The sequence below is a fragment of the Microcebus murinus genome, chromosome 4 (genome assembly GCF_040939455.1).
Source record: "Microcebus murinus isolate Inina chromosome 4, M.murinus_Inina_mat1.0, whole genome shotgun sequence".
Lineage (NCBI taxonomy): Eukaryota > Metazoa > Chordata > Mammalia > Primates > Cheirogaleidae > Microcebus > Microcebus murinus.
The window spans coordinates 2,710,486-2,729,379 of record NC_134107.1 but is presented as its reverse complement, the minus strand read 5'-3'; the positions used below and the strand labels follow the sequence as shown (position 1 = coordinate 2,729,379).

At 63.5% G+C, this 18,894-nt stretch overlaps 1 protein-coding gene across 1 annotated transcript; it reads right to left on the bottom strand.

Moving 5' to 3' along the window:
* Positions 1 to 2,118: 2,118 nt before the first annotated feature.
* Positions 2,119 to 17,012, bottom strand: NIBAN3 (niban apoptosis regulator 3). Its single transcript, XM_076001519.1, is given in 15 exon segments — positions 2,119 to 2,420; positions 2,422 to 2,456; positions 6,030 to 6,141; positions 7,069 to 7,176; positions 7,262 to 7,378; positions 8,288 to 8,446; positions 9,552 to 9,742; positions 10,950 to 11,112; positions 11,239 to 11,343; positions 11,416 to 11,531; positions 12,104 to 12,271; positions 13,603 to 13,717; positions 14,541 to 14,666; positions 15,344 to 15,405; positions 16,891 to 17,012. Coding segments are annotated over 15 exon segments (1,710 nt in total). The 5' UTR covers positions 16,946 to 17,012; the 3' UTR covers positions 2,119 to 2,342.
* Between the last annotated feature and the right edge of the window lie 1,882 nt (positions 17,013 to 18,894).

Genomic DNA, 18,894 nt, shown 5'->3' with positions numbered 1-18,894 from the left:
GTGCTGGAACGTGCTGGAACATGCTTGGAACATGCTGGAACATGCTGGAACGTGCTGGAACATGCTTGGAACGTGCTAGAACGTGCTGGAACATGCTGGAACATGCTTGGAACGTGCTGGAACATGCTTGGAACGTGCTGGAACGTGCTGGAACATGCTGGAACGTGCTGGAACATGCTGGAACATGCTGGAACGTGCTGGAACATGCTTGGAACGTGCTGGAACATGCTAGAACGTGCTGGAACATGCTGGAACATGCTTGGAACATGCTTGGAACGTGCTGGAACATGCTTGGAACGTGCTTGGAACGTGCTGGAACATGCTGGAACATGCTTGGAACGTGCTTGGAACGTGCTGGAACGTGCTGGAACATGCTGGAACGTGCTGGAACGTGCTGGAACATGCTGGAACGTGCTTGGAACGTGCTAGAACGTGCTGGAACATGCTTGGAACATGCTTGGAACGTGCTGGAACATGCTGGAACATGCTTGGAACGTGCTGGAACATACTTGGAACATGCTGGGACATGCTGGAACGTGCTGGAACATGCTTGGAACGTGCTAGAACGTGCTGGAACATGCTTGGAACATGCTTGGAACGTGCTGGAACGTGCTGGAACGTGCAGAGCACGGGGCTTCTCCGGAAGCCTGGTTGGCGTTTCCAAGAAGACGCTGCCGAGGGATTGTTTTCCAGTACTCCAATGTTGTGTTTTCTAATTGATCATGGTTGTGTCACTCTTAAAAATTAAGTTATGGCGGGGCGAGGTGGTGCATGCCTGTCATCCCAGCACTCTGGGAGGCCGAGGCGGGAGGATCGCTCTAGGTCAGGAGTTCGAGACCAGCCTGAGCAAGAGCGAGACCCCGTCTCCACTACAAGTCACTACTATAAATAGAAATTCACTGGACAACTAAAAATATATAGAAGAAATGAGCCGGGAATGGTGGCGCATGCCTGTAGTCCCAGCTACTCAGGAGGCTGAGGCAGGAGGATCGCTGGAGCCCAGGAGTTGGAGGTTGCTGTGAGCGAGGCTGACGCCACGGCACTCTAGCTCGGGTGACAGAGTGAGACTCTGACTCAAAAAACCAAAAGAGAAACAGAATGAATGTCTACATCCCTTCCTGGGTAAAGGGAAAAGCTGAAGTCGGCTGTGAAGTGTGAGCTCATCTCAGAAGGTGGAGCCGGAGGGAAGACTCTGGAAAGGTCTGGAATATCTCCTTCTCTTGGGAGAGGTTGGAGAGTCCAGGACAGAAGAGGAGGAACGCATCTGCATGGAGCTGGCAGGTCCCTCCCTCTGAAAGCCGAGCGGAGAACGTGACCCGGGAAATCCCTGCGGAGCCCAGTCCGGAAGCAGCTGGAAAGAAGCCACCACCTCGAGTGCGCAGATGTCTTTTCTGGCAAGCAGCAGGAAGCCACAAAAGCTTCTGTCCCAGCTGGGAAACTCGAGACTAAGTTAAGATTTGGAGCTAGGAAACAAACCCAAAAGGCTTATAGCAAGCTGAGAGGGGAAAAAAAAAAACAATCTGTGACCTGTATCGCAAAGCTTTAATAACCTTCATATACAAACAGTTATTAGACATCAATAAGAAAGTAATAGACGGGGCGCGGCGGCTCACGCCTGTCATCCCACACTCTGGGAGGCCTAGGCGGGAGGATCGCTCGAGGTCAGGAGTTCGAGACCAGCCTGAGCAAGAGCGAGGCCCCGTCTCTACTATAAATAGAAAGAAATTAATTGGCCAACTAATATATATATATATATAAATTAGCCGGGCATGGTGGCGCATGCCTGTAGTCCCAGCTACTCGGGAGGCTGAGGCAGGAGGATTGCTTGAGCCCAGGAGTTTGAGGCTGCTGTGAGCGAGGCTGACGCCACGGCACTCACTCTAGCCTGGGCAACAGAGCGAGACTCTGTCTCAAAAAAAAAAAAAAAATAAAGTAATAAACACCCTCTGAAAGGCAAGGAAAAGCTATGAGCAGGCAATTCACTAAAAAACCCCAAAACCCACAAACATATAATGGCCAGTGAACATATTTTAGCTTCAAGTGAGTCATCCAAGAAATCTAAAATAAAACAATGAGATTTTTCTGTGTGTTTATCTCATTGACAGAGGTGGGTTTTTTCTCTTTTTTTTTATTAAAAAGTCCTAGTGTTTGGAAAGGATGTGGAGAAAATTTGCAAAAGCCGCTGGTGGGAGTATAAAAAGATACAGGTATTTTTTTTTATTTTTATTATTTTTTGGAAACACAGGAGTCGCAAAGGCCTAGAACAGTGTGTGCGCTTTGGCCCAGGAATTCTACTTGTAGACATCCATCCAGTAGAGCTGAGGGCGGACGTGGACGGAGCCTCAGCTCCGGAATGTTCCTGACGGAGGCAGTGCGCAGGGTGGCTGGACCTGGGCACCGGGGCCCGGCTGCGTGGGGCAAGGCCCCTCTCTCTCTCTGAGGCTCAGTTTCCTCATCTGTGAAATGGAAACATAAGGACGCCAACAATCAGACAGGAGAAGCGCCCGGCACATAATCGGTGCTCAGGAACTGGGAGCTCAGGAACCAAAACTTGGCGGGCACGCATAAGCAGCCAGGAGATGGGAGGGGCGGCCGGGGCAGGGCCGAAGGCTCTCAGAGAAGGAGCTAAAAATAACCCCTAAACTTCAGGGACGCACATGAGGGGCTCCAGGTGAGAAGTGGGGCGTCCTCTAGAGACCGCTGTTAAAAGAGGACTCGGGCCGGGCGCGGTGGCTCACGCCTGCAATCCCAGCACTCTGGGAGGCCGAGGCGGGAGGATCGCTGGAGGTTAGGAGTTCAAAACCAGCCTGAGCAAGAGCGAGACCCCGTCTCTACTATAAATACAAAGAAATTAATTGGCCAACTAATATATATAGAAAAAATGAGCCGGGCGTGGTGGCGCATGCCTGTAGTCCCAGCTACTCGGGAGGCTGAGGCAGGAGGCTCACTTGAGCCCAGGAGTCTGAGGTTGCTGTGAGCGAGGCTGACGCCACGGCACTCACTCTAGCCTGGGCAACAGAGCGAGACTCTGTCTCAAAAAATAAAAGAGGACTCGCGTATCTTAACCCATGCCGGGACGGACCCACGCAGACCCGCCCTCCATGGCAGGTGTGCACAGGTTATTTCCTGTGGCCTCAGCTGTCAGCACCAAAGGCCGGAAACCAAACACCCGCCTGTTAGGTTCTGGTGAAACAGATTCGGAGGCCCGTGCCCGATTGCAAATCCCTAAGTATTCCGACACCCACAAGTCTCTCTGAGCCCGTGTAACCATTTACCCCAGTTAGCGTGACTACTGATCGGCTTCTCCCGGTCTGCAGGGACTGACTCCGCGACGCAGCCCCGGGGCGGCAGGCGGCGCAGCAGCCAGCTACTGCTGCGTAACAAATGAGTCCCGCCAACGATGCCCATCTTGCAGAGCCCTTGCTGCCGGTAAACCTGAGGCCCTCGTCGCCGAGAATCCCCCCTTTCCAGGTTGGGGACAGGAAATCGCAGCGGCTGGGAGGCCCGCTGAGTCCCGGCCTTGGAGGTGGGACGGAAATTCATCGCAACGTCAGCCCCCGTGAGCGGCGCCCACATGCGTGCCCGAGCCTGGGTTCAGAGGGTCGGTCTGTGGCCCAGACACACTCTGTGGCTCCCGTGCTCTTGTTCACCACGGTCTTGGCCACCCTGGCCGGGCAGGAGAGAGAGTACATGGAGCTCCGTCCACCAACCCTCGCTCAGGTTTTTTTTTTTTGAGACAGAGTCTCGCTCTGTTGCCCAGGCTAGAGTGAGTGCCGTGGCGTCAGCCTCGCTCACAGCAACCTCAAACCCCTGGGCTCAAGCGATCCTCCTGCCTCAGCCTCCCAAGGAGTAGCCGGGACTACAGGCATGCACCACCATGCCCGGCTCATTTTTTTTTTGAGATATATATATATATATACATATATATATATATATATATACCAAAATATATTTTTTCCATATATTTTAGTTGGTCAATTAATTTCTTTCTATTTATAATAGAGACGGGGGTCTCGGTCTTGCTCAGGCTGGTTTCGAACCCCTGACCTTGAGCTATCCTCCTGCCTCGGCCTCCCAGAGTGCTGGGATGACAGGCGTGAGCCTCCGCGCCCGGCCCAAACCCTTGCTCGTGACAATCCCAAACGCCTCCACGGGCCCCCGGCCTCCCAGCCCCCAGGAAGTCCCTGGCGCGGCCCAGGAGCCCGTGGGGTCCTCACCTCCTCCTCCTCCTCTTCCCATTCGGCCTCTGGGCCGCCAGCAGGAGAACAGGACGCGTCACTGGCACCAAGGGCCCTCGTCAGTTCTGAAACAAGAGATAAGCTCCCGGACACACCTGGAGAAGTCCAGGCAGTAAAGGGCTTCCACACACTTTCCCGGAAAGGCCACGAATGTCTCTGGCTCCCGGGATCCTGGACAAGTGGCTCCCGCGGAGCCTTTCCCCACGCCTGTGCCCACGGCAGACATTGCTAGCCGATCCCGGCACTCTGCATGGAGCCCGGGCACCGCAGGCCCTGCCTCCCCACACGCTGCCCTGGGCAGACATCACAAATCGATTCCTGACGGAACCCCTCAAAGACAGGTAGAAACCTCCGGGACCAGAAACTCATGGAGGTCGCCTGTTTCTGGATTCAATTTTGCACTCAGAGAATAGCTTTTTTTTTTTTTTTTTTTTCAACTTAAAACTTCTGCCGTTCTCAGGGAGCTTAGTCTTTCTTGTGTGTGGCCAAAGTCACACCGCGTCCCTGTTCCCCCACTTGCAGGACCCGGCCATCTCTGGGTTCCCCCGCCTCTCTGACTGCACTTCCTCTGTCCTTTCTTCCCCTTTGAGTCCTCAAACGCCTGTCTGCACTCCCCGCGCTCTCCCCCGGCTCGTGGCCTTCGGGGAAGCCCAAGTCCACAACCCCAACCCTGCCGGCGCCCGCCTCCACCTCGCTCCTGAGCTCTGTCCCTCTGCTCGAGACTGCCCTTTGCCCCCAGGACCGTGGCCCCATCCTTCCCCGGAGTTTCCAGTCCGGCCTCTGTCGCCCTCTGCTCACACACCCTCCATGGCTCCCCGCTGCCTGCACAAGAAAGTCTGAACCCCTCCGCTGTCATGCAGAGCCCTGCGCGCCTGCTCCAGCGGCCTCCAGCCTCCTCCCCGCCCCCATGTCCCCGAGCACCGGTGGCACAGAGGCTGGTGCGCCTGGAATCGCCACTGCGTGCCGTTCGCCGCCCCCACCAGGAGTGCACTCGTCTTGGCGGTCCTGGGCACGGGCTCCTGAGCGAGCCCACAGCCGGGAGGCAGGAGGGTGGCTCTGGAGCCACTTCCCAGCCCAGGAGCGCCTGAGAGGCCTGCCCCAAGTCTGGGGACTCTTGGGAGCCTCGGCGCCAGCCCAGAGAACAACCGGGAGTGGTTGTTGAGTGAATAAATGAAAATGTCTATCTTTAGGGGGTTTTTCTGTTTTTGTTTGTTTGGTTTTGTTTTGTTTTTTGAGACAGAGTCTCGCTTTGTTGCCCAGGCTAGAGTGAGTGCCGTGGCGTCAGCCTCACTCACAGCAACCTCAGACTCCTGGGCTCAAGCGATCCTCCTGCCTCAGCCTCCCAAGTAGCTGGGACTACAGGCATGCGCCACCATGCCTGGCTAGTTTTTTCTGTATATATTAGTTGGCCAATTAATTTCTTTCTATTTTTAGTGGAGATGGGGACTCGCTCTTGCTCAGGCTGGTCTCGAACTCCTGACCTCGAGCGATCCGCCCGCCTCGGCCTCCCAGAGTGCTCGGATTACAGGCGTGAGCCACCGCGCCCGGCCTATCCTTAGTTTTTGAACTCTCCTTTCCATCCTGAGAACTCCTACACTTGCATCACGGCCCCGCTCCAGTGGCCCCTCCTGCAGGGAACTTCCACCCCTGCCCCTCTGAGCTCCGGGCCAGTCCTGACCCAAAGGGCAAGGGTCAAAGGGCAAGTGTTCACAGGAGGTGAGCAGTGGGGCTCGTTACACACAGCCACGGGACGCCAGGCTCCGTGGGCGATGGCGGGCGGGCGGGGCTCACCTCGGTCGATCCTCGCCAGCAAGACCTCCCGGATGACGTCCTCGTAGATGCCCTGGGTGGTCAGGGCCTGGCCGCCCACAGCCAGAACGTCACCCTCGATCTCGGGCAGCTCCTGCAAGCACAGCGGGTCAGGGGCCAGGCCGGAGGAGAAGGCCGCTGGAGGCCATGACCTGGGTCTGGGCCCCAGCCCTGGAGCCCATAAGCTGGGGACCTTGGGCCTCAGTTTCCTTATCTTTAAAATGGACTCAGTGGCCCGTATTCCCTGGGTGTCTTGTAAGGATGAAGGGGGTTAATGGACAACATAAATGACATCTCACAGGGACCAGAGAAGGCGTCCCACCCGGGAACTCCCACGGTCACTCTCCCAGAGGACCCTGTTAGTCCCTGCACCAGTCCCCACCCGGTGACCCCGGCCCCCCTGACCTCGCCCTCACCCCTTCTCACCCCTCACGCCCTGAGCTGCAGCCACTCCCGCCTCCCCACTGTTCCCCGACAGCCGGGCACGGGCCAGCCTCAGGGCCTTTGCACGTGCCGCGTCCGCTGCCTGGACCGCCCTTCCTGGAGGGACGGGCCTCGCGCTCCTGTCCCCTGCTTCTCAGGGAGACCCTTCCCCGCCAACGGCCGGCGCCCACCCTGCCCATCTGCCTCCTCCCTTCCCTGACGCCCCTGACAGGTGACAGGTGACAGGTGGGCTCCGCCCAGGCCGACTCTCCCTGGGCAGATGCAGGGTAGACAGCGCTGTGGAGGGGAGCAGAGGGCCCCCCACCCGGCCCCCCCGGGGCTCAGGGAAGGAAAAGTCTCTACGGACGGCAGAGCGCTCTGTCCACTTCACGAGAGACGCGGGCGCGGGGTCACAGCCTGCCTGTGTCCCCGCCCCCGGCCTCGGCACACCACGCCCCCGCCACGCCACGCCCCCGCCCTCGCCACGCCCCCACCACGCCCACCACGCCCTGGCCCTAGTCCCCCCCCAGCCCTGCCACGCCACGCCCCGTCCCCCGCCACGCCCCCGTCTCCCGCCCCCGCCCCGCCCCCAGCTCACCTGTCCGCGGCTCGCCTCCAGCCGGCGCAGCACGAAGGGCAGGAAGACGCTCAGCGCCCAGCCCCGCACGAACGCCCTCCGCCCCGAGCCGCTGTCCGACTCGAACTTCTGCACGACACACGCGGTGGCCTGTCGAGCGAGCGACCCTCTGGGCACCTGGGCCCTCCCCGCCCCCCGTCCCCGCGCACCGCACCTTCAGCACGCGCCCCCCGACTTTCTCCAGCTGCCGGGCAGCCTGGTCGCAGGCCAGGCCCGTGGTCAGAGCCTGGTCGGCCAGCTGCAGGAAGGTGGCCACCGCGTCCGCCAGGAGCTGCGGCGGCACAGGAGGCGCGGCCGTGAGCGCACGCGCGCGCGCCTGCCTCCTGGGCCGGCCTGGCCCGCGTCTTCTCAATACCCGGTCAGCGACCTCCCAGCGACCTCCTCCTCATCCTCATCTCAGGACCTGGGTGGGGGCCGTCCCGCCTGGAGGGGGGGGCCTATGCCCAAACTGGCAGAAAGCCCCCGGGGAAAGCGGTGCCAGGGCGCCCAAGGTAGGAACAGAGAGGCAGCCGGGTTCAGCCCGCTCTGCTGAGGGCTCTTGTGCAGTGCACACACTGAGCAACTGTGCCGGGCGGCTCTGGGTCACCTCACTCCCCACCGCCCTCACTCACCATGTCCATCTGCAGGTCCCACCTCCTTGGCCTTCAAGACACTCTTTGCTTCTCCCCAATGACAGGCCCCCCATCGGGCTGCAGGGCTCTTCCCTGCCTCCTCCATTCCCGCCCGACAGCCCCACAGCCCCTGCTTCCTAAGCCTTGGATGCAATCCTGCCCCTCCCCTGCTCACACTCCTGCTGTGGCTCCCCAGCGCCCTCAGGACGGGGGTCGGCCCCTTAGCCCTGCGCTGGAGGCCCTACCCGACCTGCCCACCCTCCTCGCCTGCCCTCGAGGTGCCATCTCTCGAAATTGCTTCATCTCCGCCAAACGCAGGCAAGTTCTCCCAGCGCCGATCCCTCCGCCCGGCCGTGCCCGGCCCCCATTCCCCCCCTGCTGTCTCGGCTTGGAAGGCCCCCACGGCCCTGTCCACCACACGGCCTGCTGCCCGGTCATGGGCTCATGCCCACTCGAGACTGGGAGCCCGGCAGGGGTCTGCCCCGGTCATCCGGGTCTCCCCAGGACACGCTTGGCAGCTGCTCGCTGGAGGCCGCCTGGCCTCCTCCTGGCCTCCTGGCCTCCCTCACCTGCTGTGCGAGGTCCTGGGCCCCAAACACCAGGCTCTGCGTCCCCAGGAAGCCAAACGGCGCCACCAGCTGCCCCAGCGGCCCCTTGGCCCGCTCGGCCTCTCGGTAGCACGCCTGCATGAGCTCCGGGTCCCACGGCATCTCCCCGAACGCGTGAACCTGCGCCCCGGCGGCCGGCGGGCGGTGGAGGGGCGGGCGAGGACCCCACCGCCCGTGGCCGTGGGAAAAACACAAAGAGAGACACGTCCCGCCTTGGTTGTCACCAACGAAACTGACTCATGGTAAAGTAACAGTGAAGTATGGAGTGAGGGCTATAAAATGGAAAAAAAGAAAAAGAAAATAACAACAAGCAGTGCTGGCACAGCTGAGGGGAGACGGGCACACTCAGTCCCTGTCAGACATAGGGGCCCGGGCGCTGCAGCTCTAACCAGTCTGTCCTTCCAAACCGGAGGAGACGGATTATAGACAGCCCCTCACAGCGGGACGCAAACCACACTGTGATAAGGGGAGCGCAGGCCACTGCGGGCACTGAGGGGGACCGGGGACAGTTCCTGGAGAAGGTGACTACGAAATAGAGGCTTAACAATGAGTTGAGGCCGGGCGCGATGGCTCACGCCTGTCATCCTAGCTCCCTGGGAGGCCGAGGCGGGCGGATCGCTTGAGGTCAGGGGTTCAAGACCAGCCTGAGCGAGAGCGAGACCCCGTCTCTACTATAAAAATAGACAGAAATTAATTGGCCAACTAAAAATATATAGATAAAATTAGCCGTGCACGGTGGCGCATGCCTGTAGTCCCAGCTACTCGGGAGGCTGAGGCAGGAGGATCGCTTGAGCCCAGGAGTGTGAGGTTGCTGGGAGCGAGGCTGACGCCGCGGCACTCTAGCCGGGCGACAGAGTGAGACTCTGTCTTAAAATAAAAACGAGTGGAAGGTTGCCTGACACGTAGCAGGTGCAGCCACCTGCGCTGCGCAGGCTGCTCTGGCTCAAGGGACAGGACGAGCTGTGGCCCAGCAGGGAAGGGCAGGAAAGGACCTTGGGGGAAAAATGACCCCAGCCCGCGCCGAAGGGCCACTCTTGTCATCTGACTCCCTTCCCCGCTCCACCACGTTCTAACGGCGCCCTAAGGCCCGCAGTGTGGCCACGATGGGGAGCTCGCCGTGGTCCACAACACGTAAAAAGCAGCCGGGAACAGACGCAGGGAGGGCTTTCGCACAGGGGGGTGGCGAGGTCCACGCGACGCGCCCCGCCCGCCCGCCGCAGCTCACCTCCCGCCGCAGCCGCGCGCCCGACGGGTCCTGGCGCAGGCGGCCACACAGGCGCTCCACGCCCCGGGCCAGGAGGGCCCGCACCGCCGCGGTCGCGGCCTCCACCGTGCGCAGCAGCGTCCGCGTGACTCGGGGCAGCTGCGCGTCCACCTCCCGGCGCAGGCACGACTCGAGCAGGCCCTGGACACCCGCTGGCGACGGGAGGCACGGGCCTGGGGGCTTGCCGGTGGGGGCGGGGCGCGTGCTTCTCTTTCCGTCCGGGGACCCCGAGCTCGGCAGGGCGAAGTGGGCGGGAAGCCCCGGCTCTGAGCACCCTCTTCTATCCCGTTTTATTTGGGGAGCAAACTGGGGGTCTAAGAGGCTCCAATCTGCCCCAGGGCGCAGGCCGGGGAGGGAGGCAGAGCCGGGATTCGAACCCACCTCTCTGTCGCTGAGCCGAGATGAGGCCACCTTGGCACGCCGCTGCCGGTGTGTCTGCCTTTCCCCCACCCCTCTCCTGGCCCAGCGTCACCCCCGCCCTCCCCGCCAGCCTTCTTCCCGGGCTTCTGGCCCACCTGGCCTCGCCCCGCGAGCCTCCGCCTCCAGGCCCCGCCCACTCCCCATTTAGACCCCGCCCCAGCCACGCCCTCAGGCCCCCGTCTTTTCCCCAGCACAGCCCCCCCAAGGTCCTCTGGGACCGACTCCAGTCCCATCCCCCACTCTCACCCGGTTTCCTCCCATTCCCTAAAGCCCTTGGCCTGGGCTGTCCCTGTCCAGGCTTGTCCCTCCCCAGGACACGCCCACGTTCCATTTAGACACGCCCACGTTCCATTTAGACACGCCCACATCCCATTCAGACACGCCCACGTTCAATTTAGACACGCCCACGCTCCATTTAGACACGCCCACGTTCAATTTAGACACGCCCACGCTCCATTCAGACACGCCCACGTTCAATTTAGACACGCCCATGCTCCATTTAGACACGCCCACGCTCCATTTAAACACCCCCACGTGCCATTTAGACATGCCAGCGTTCCATTTAGACACGCCCACGCTCCATATAGACACGCCCACGCTCCATTTAGACACGCCCACGCTCCATTCCGACACGCCCACGTTCAATTTAGACACGCCCATGCTCCATTTAGACACGCCCACGTTCCGTTTAGACACGCCCACGCTCCATTTAGACACGCCCACGCTCCATTCAGACACGCCCACGTGCCATTTAGACATGCCAGCGTTCCATTTAGACACGCCCACGTCTCGTTTAGACAAGCCCACGTCTCATTTAGACACGCCCACGTTTCGTTTAGACACGCCCACGTGCCATTTAGACACGCCCACTCGTCCCGGGCACTCCCCGCCCCCGGCTCCAGGCCCCGCCCCCGGCTCCCGGCCCCGCCCCCTGCTCACCCCGCAGCCGCCCCGCCGCGCGAGCTCGCAGCTGCAGCGTGTGGTCGAGGTCCGCGCGGATCGTCCTCTCCAGCGCCGCGAGCAGCTCGTCCTTCTCGGGCTGGAAGGCGCGCAGCCGCGCGGAGACCCTGGCCAGCACGGCCGCGTGGACGGCGCCCAGCAGCTGCGCGGACCGGCCGGGCCGCGGGGCGGGAGCGCGGGGCGCGGACAGGGAGGAGACGCGGAGACCGCGAGGGTTAGGCGACCGCCGCGGCCCCGTCCGCCCCGGCCCCGCCCGCACGCCGGGTACCTCGGTCCAGGCCCAGGCGCGCGCGCGGCCGGCGCCCGGCAGGCTGGGCGGGGTCCGGGCCCGCAGCGCCGGCAGCAGCTCCCGCATCAGCACCGCGGCCAGCACCTGCGGGGACCGGGCATTGGCTCCGCGCCGGCCGCCGGGGTCCCACCCGGGGCAGCCTGGCGCGGCACTCACCTCGGCGTCCGAGCCCAGGGTCACGTCGTCGTCGCCGAAGTGGCCTTGCTGCTGCCGGTGGAGGCGGACGGCGTCCAGGAAGGCCCGGGCGGCGGGGGCCTGGCTTCGCTGCAGGACTGAGGGGCGCGGCTGCTCAGCGCCCCCAGCCCCGCCGCCGGCGCAGCGAGGAAGCCCCCGGCCTCCCCAGGCCCCGACACCCGAGTCCCGCCCACCCCCGGAGCTGCGCAAAAGCGGTGCGCTCCGCTGGGCGCGCGCTGCCCCGGGAGCACCGGCGGCCCATGAGCCACCTGTGTGTGACTTAGGGACTTAGGGCCAGGAACCCTCTGCTGGCGACCACAGCCCAGGGACCAGCCGCTCAGGCCCTACTGCAGCCCCGAGCCGCCCCTCCTGTTGGGTATATTTGTGCAGCCAACAACCTGCCCAACTGTATGTGTCAGTCCCGTTCCCCTTCTTCACCTGGCGGGCCCCTCACCTTTTTCAGAACCCAGCCCCCCTCCTCTGGGAAGCCCATTCGGACCCCCCCAACCGCCCCCCATGAACTCCTGCAGGGCCCCCCTGTGACAGCCCTGGTCACTCATAACTGCCTGCCTGCCCCAACAGCCCATTTTGTGGATGAGGAAACTGAGGCCTGGAGTGCTCCCACAGCCAAGCGGGGCTCCGCCACTGCCTAACACCTCCTGGCACCCACCTGTGCCCCGAAGCCGGATGCCGCCCTGCAGGGCCAGCCTCCAGGCACGCTGTGCCTCCCTGGTGGGGGCCGAGAAGCAGAGGTGCCTCCGGAAGGGGTGCTCCAGGAACAGGGGACAGCGCACGGGCACTTCCAGGAGGGCGTCGGGATCTTCCCCAGCGCGGCCCTCTGAAAGCAGACGGGGAGGCCGCGCACGTTCATCCGCTCTGCAAGAGGATGCCCGCGAAACGTGCCCAGGCCGCCTGCAACAGGCCTGCGCGGTCCTGGCGGGGGCAGGGCTACCTTCCTCCCTGTGTGCCCCGGGCAGACATCACCAACCCATCCCGGCACCGTGTCCCAGCCTCAGCGGCCTGCCCAGCACAGCGCTTCTGAGCAGCCACCACGGCGGATGGACCACGGGCGGACGGCGTGTGCAGGTTGGGCTGGGGCTCTGGACTCGGCAGGCCAGGCCTGGGTTCCAACGTGACCCAACTGCTTTCTAGTTCTATGACTGGGGCCCCGTTTTCAGCCCTCCGGGCCCTGGTGTTCCTGCCTAATAAAGAAGGCTTAGGACTGGGCGTGGTGGCTCACGCCTGTCACCAGCCTCACTCTGGGAGGCTGAGGCGGGAGGATCGCTCGAGGTCAGGAGTTCGAGACCAGCCTGAGCAAGAGCGAGACCCCGTCTCTACTAAAAACAGGAAGAAAATTCATTGGCCAACTAAAAATGTATAGAAAAAATGAGCCGGGCGTGGTGGCGCATGCCTGTGGTCCCAGCTACTCGGGAGGCTGAGGCAGGAGGATCGCTTGAGCCCAGGAGGTTGAGGTTGCTGTCAGCGAGGCTGACGCCACGGCACTCACTGTAGCCTGGGCAACAGAGCGAGACTCTGTCTCAAAAAAAAAAAAAAAACAATATGTTTCTGCACCATCTGGGGGCAGGAGAGTCCCATGGTGAAGGAGACGGCCAGTTCTGGCCCAGCCCTTTGTCTCAACGGGGTGACATGTCCTCGCCCGTGACACGGAGCAATTAGTGACAGGCCTCAGCATGGCTGGGCAGGCTGGTGAGATGGTGCAGGCCCCGGGCTACGCACTTGCCAGGCTCCCGCCCGCCGGGAAGTTTTGCTCCACATTATGCATTATGGTGAGAGAGAGAAGGGGGAGAGAGAAGGGGGAGAGAGAAGGAGGAAGGGTGGGAGGGGAGGAGGGGGAGGGAGAGAGGACGAGCTCTGCAGGGACCCTGCACCCTGAGGCCAGGTCTGAGTCACGCCCGCTCCTGTCGGTGCCCATCTCCCCGCATGCCGCTGACACCGGGTTTTATGATTTTTTCACTCTGCCATTTTGCTTTCTGGCCTCTCGCCCCAACCGTCCCTCTCGCCGGGGTGACAGTGGGCTTTTCTCTCCGGCGCAGGGGTGCTGTCCCAGCACGTGTGGCTGTCACCCCTGGGTGGGGGGCGCTACTGGCACCCGGTGGCCGGCCCCGAACGCCACCGGGGCGAACCTGCTCTCAGGGACGCGGGTCTCACCGGGGCAGCCGGGGCCGAGGGCGTCCAGGAGGCGGAGGTAGTCTGGCTGGGAGGTCAGCAGCCTGTAGCCCGTCAGGACCGCGGAGCCCAGCGGACGAGCCCCTCGCTCGAAGTCCTGCGGAAGACACCGGAACACCGACCCGCACAGGTCTACACTGCGGGCTTCCTGTGCCGCCCTGGGGTCCAGGGAGGAATCTGGATTCACAGGCCCTCCTTCCCCTCCCGCCCTTTCTTGTTTTCTTTTCTTTTCTTTTTTTTTGAGACAGAGTCTTGCTCTGTTGTGTCGCCCGGGCTAGAGTGAGTGCCGTGGCGTCAGCCTCGCTCACAGCAACCTCCAACTCCTGGGCTCAAGCAATCCTCCTGCCTCAGCCTCCCGAGTAGCTGGGACTACAGGCATGCGCCACCATGCCCGGCTAATATTTTCTATATATATTAGTTGGCCAATTAATTTCTTTCTATTTTTAGTAGAGACGGGGTCTCGCTCTTGCTCAGGCTGGTTTCGAACTCCTGACCTGGAGCAATCCTCCCGCCTCCCAGAGTGCTGGGATGACAGCCGTGGCCTCCCCCTGCCCTTTCTTCGCCCCCTCCCGCCATCACCCCTCTGTCTCCCCCTGCCTTCCTCTCTCCCCTCCCTCCCCGGGGCCACAGCGCCCAGCCCCCCCCACTCCTCCAGGATGTGCAGAGCGTCCCGGGCGTTGCCTGAGGATCCGCCCCTGGTCTCCTCCAAGCCCTGCCCAGCACAGCAGGGACAAGCCGCCGCGCCGGGCCACGCACACAAGGGCTCTGGATTCCGCCCCGCGAGTGCGAGGCGCGGGGCGCTGTGCTGCGAGCCGGACCCCAAAGCCACGGGGAGGGGTGCGGGGGCGGGGCGTGGGGGCGGGGCAGGGCGGGCGTGGGGGCGGGGCGTAGCGTGGCCGAGGCTGCGGGCCACCCCCCACCTCCTGGCGACCGAACCACTCCAGGCGCCCGTCCCCGCGCAGGACGCAGAAGACCGGCTGCCACCGGGGCGGGCGGCCGCGCAGCTGGCTCAGGGGCCCTCGGTGCTCGCGGACTCGGGGCAGCTTCTGCAAGCGGAGGGCCGGGCGCGGGTCACCGTCCCGCACGGGCGTGGGCCCCGCGGGCGCGCGCGGACCCGCTCGTTCCAGCCTCCCCCAGCCCGCAGGGCGCATGCCCTTGTGGGTCCCCATTTCTTTTCTTTTTTTTTTTTTGAGACAGAGTCTCGCTCTGTTGCCCCGGGCTAGAGCGAGTGCCCTGGCGTCAGCCTCGCTCACAGCAACCTCAGACTCCTGGCCTCAAGCGATCCTCCTGCCTCAGCCTCCCGGGTAGCTGGGACTACAGGCATGCGCCACCACGCCCGGCTCATTTTTTCTATATATATTTTTAGTTGGCCAATTAATTTCTTTCTATTTATAGTAGAGACGGGGTCTCGCTCTTGCTCAGGCTGGTCTCCAACTCCTGACCTCGAGCGATCCTCCCGCCTCTGCCTCCCAGAGTGCCGAGGTGACAAGCGCAAGCCACCGCGCCCGGCTGAGAATTAATATTTGAAGTGGCCCCAACCCGCGGGCCGTGGTCAGAGCCGGCGGGGGCGGGGGGCGGGGTCCCCTCCAAACGCCGCCACCCCTGACACCCCCCCCCCCGCCCGCACGCTCAGCCCCGCCCCCCAGGCACCCACCTTGCTGCGGAGCAGCTGGCCCGCGGCGCGCTCCGGGGCGCCGAGCTCTCCGGCCACCTGCCGCAGCACGGAGGCCGCCAGCTGCGCGCGGTAGCGGGGCAGGAAGTCCCCCAGCAGGGCGTCCACCCGGCCTGCGGACAAGGGCGCAGCGGGCGCCCCATGAAAGATGAACGGCGGGGTTTCGCGTCCCGTCTTCCCGGGCGCACGCGGAAGCCACCGCGGGCTCCTGTCCCCACGCCCCGACCTCATTCGCCCTTAGCCCTTCGCGCCGCGCCCGCTCCCGCGCGCGGAGGGGCAGCTGGGCGACCCGGGCTCTGCGCGGGGCTGACGCCTCAGGGCGCGCAAGGCGGGCGGTCCCCGAGCTTGGATGCGATGACACGGCCACCCAGCCGCCACCGCCATCCAGGTAGCAAACCGTCCCACCGCCCTGGGAGGTCCCTCGTGACCTTTACCTGGGGAGATCTTCAAAAACTTTTACAAAGCGTCCCCCCCTCACCCCTCCAGCACAAAGGAACTTTCCCGCTGACGGAAGTGTTCTTCAACCTGTTCCCCTAAGATGAGCGCACTTGGCTGTGTATAAAACACTCCTCCTTCCTGCTGCTTGGAATGCAGACCGGATGGCTGGAAATCCGGCAGCCATTCTGTGCCACGAGGTGAGCTTGGGCACAGAAGGCACAGGTGGCTGAGCCACAAGGTGGAAGGAGCTCAGGATCTCACACCCCACCCTGCTCTCCCCGTCACTCCCAATCCAACTGCCGTTGGGGTGACAATGACTTCATCTGCTTTCCCGGTCTAGGTTGTGAGCCTGCCAGGGCGGGGCTGGCACCAACCCCACGGCGTTCCCGGCACCCAGCACACAGTACCGTGCTCAACCTGCCTGTGAGGAGGACAGAGGGACTCAAGTGGCACTGAATCTGGCCTCTCTCATCTCAAATTGGGAACTGGACCTTGGTCCCCAGGGTCCATGCCAAGGGGCCTGCTGGTGTCTCCCTGCCCATGAGGACCGTTTGTGGGGCCTGGCTGGGCCCGGGACACCCCCACCTGGCCCCAGGACACCCCCACCTGGCCCCATGCTCCCCAGCTCTGAACCCTGCCCCGAATACGGTTAGATTCATCAAATAACAAACACACCGCTCACACCTGAACTGCAGTTAAATAAGGACCCTTTTTCTCTTTTTTGTTTTTGAGACAGGGTCTCGCTCTGTTGCCCAGGCTAGAGTGAGTGCCATGGCGTCAGCCTCGCTCACAGCAACCTGAAACTCCTGGGCTCCAGCAATCCTCCTGCCTCAGCCTCCCGAGTAGCTGGGACTACAGGCATGCGCCACCATGCCCGGCTAATTTTTTATATATATATCAGTTGGCCAATTAATTTCTTTCTATTTTTATAGTAGAGACGGGGTCTCGCTCTTGCTCAGGCTGGTTTTGAACTCCTGACCTCGAGCGATCCTCCCGCCTCGGCCCCCCAGAGTGTGGGATGACAGGCGGGAGCCGCCGCGCCCGGCCTAAGGCCCCGCTGTCTAGCACAGGTGCGCCCCGTGCGAACGCGGGGACGAGCTCATAGAAGCGGGTCCCTGCGGCGTGGCGACCCGCCGCGCTCCAGCCCGCCCCGCGCTCACCGCTCAGCCTCTGCTGCTGCCGCTCGCTCAGGGCGCAGGAGGGCCGCCCGCCCATGCCGCCGCCGCCGCCGCCCGGTCCTGGGGTCGCGGGGAGCGGGCGGCTGGAGAGGGGCTTGCGCGGCCCAGCCCCCTCGCCCCGCCCCGCGCCCCCCGGCCCCGCCCGCCGCACCTGCGGCCTCCCCGCTCCCCTGGGGCCAGGGCGCCCGGAGCGGGCGGTTTCTGCAGCGGCCGGGGCAGCCCCGGGGCTGGGGGGGCGGGGGGGGGCAGCCGGGGGGGGGGGGGAGGCAGCCCCGGGGGAAGGGAGGAGGGGGACAGCGGGGGGGGGGCGAGAAGCGAGGGGGGCAGACCCCGGGAGGGCGAGGGGGCAGGGGGGGGCGAGGGGCGAGGGGGGCAGCCCTGGGGGGAGGGAGACAGGGAACGGGGGCGAGAAGCGAGGGGGGCAGCCTCCGGGGGTGGGGGGGCGAGGGGCAGGGGAGCAGCCTGGGGGGGCTACGGACGAGGGGGGCAGCCTCAGGGGGAGAGGGTCTCGGGGTGGCGAGGGGCGAGGGGGGCAGCCGCAGGTGGGGGGGCCGAGGGGCGAGGGGCGCAGCCGAGTTGAGGGGGTTGGGGCTGCACAAGAGGCGACGTCCCAGCCCGCCTTGCAGGAGGACGCAGGGCGGACACGGGGCAGGACAGGCGGCAGAGCGGGGCAGACGCTGCCAGACCCCCGCGCGGGGCCTCAGGGGAGCGGGGAGCAGAGACTGGGGGGGACACTGGAGCCTCATCCTTGGGGTTCCAGTGGGGTTCCTTCCTGGCCCCCCACTCTCCCTGCCCCAACCCATCCCCCGCCTCTGTTTCCCTTCTCTTTTTTTTTTTTTTTTGAGACAGAGTCTCACTCTGTCGCCCAGGCTAGAGTGAGTGCCGTGGCGTCAGCCTCGCTCACAGCAACCTCAGACTCCTGGGCTCAAGCGATCCTCCTGCCTCAGCCTCCCGAGTAGCTGGGACTACAGTCATGCGCCACCATGCCCGGCTAATTTTTTCTATATATTTTTAGTTGGCCAATTAATTTCTTTCTATTTATAGTAGAGATGGGGTCTCGCTCTTGCTCAGGCTGGTTTCGAACTCCTGACCTTGAGCAATCCGCCCGCCTCGGCCTCCCCGAGTGCCAGGATGACAGGCGAGAGCCACCGCGCCCCTCCCCTTCTCTGGTTTTTTTAGGAAACTCACAATGTCGCCCATGATGATCCCGAACTCCTGGCCTCAAACGATCCTCCCATCTCAGCCTCCCCTGTGGCCAACTGGGATGACAGAAGCAGCCGCCAGGCTCCGCTCTCAATTTAGCTTCCGAAGTGTCTCTCCAAGGCAGCTCTTTCCCGGCCCAGCCTCCATCTCCAGCCTCCCAACCCTCACTCCCCGCCCCAGCTCTCCTCCCGCTCCGGGTAGCAGCACAGGCCGGCTCAGCCGCCGGCCGCTCCCTGGGTCCCCAGGGTCCCCTGACGCCCGGAAGGCCCAGGCGGTGCCCACAACACCCGTCCCACGGCTCCCCACACCTGGTCACCGGGGCCTCGTCCCCACAACCTTGGCTGGGGCCGCCAGCCTCTTGGAGAGGGGCCCTGCACCCCTAGGCCGGCGGGCCAGGTACTCCGTGTCCCAGCGCCCGCCTGGGGCTGCCGAGCCGGGCGTCCCCTCCTTCACCTGTCTGGTGCCCTGCGCAGGCGCAGAGCAGCCCTCAGTGTTTGCTGAATGAATGAATGAATGAATGAATGAATGAATGAATGGAAGGAGAGCGGGAGGGGCGGGCCGCCCTCCAAGCAGACCGGGTGGAGCTGTCACGGGCTTTCTCGAGCACAGAGAGCTGAGCACCGGGCGCAGGGTCCAGGGAGTGGGGCGGGGCCCTGAAGGCTCCCCAGGGACACTGGGGCTTTCCGGGCTGGGGCGGGAAGGCCGGGACTGCGGCCCCTCGGGAGCAAGACCCCAAGGGCGGGCCGGCCACCAGTGCACAACGAGCACGAGTCCCCCCGAACA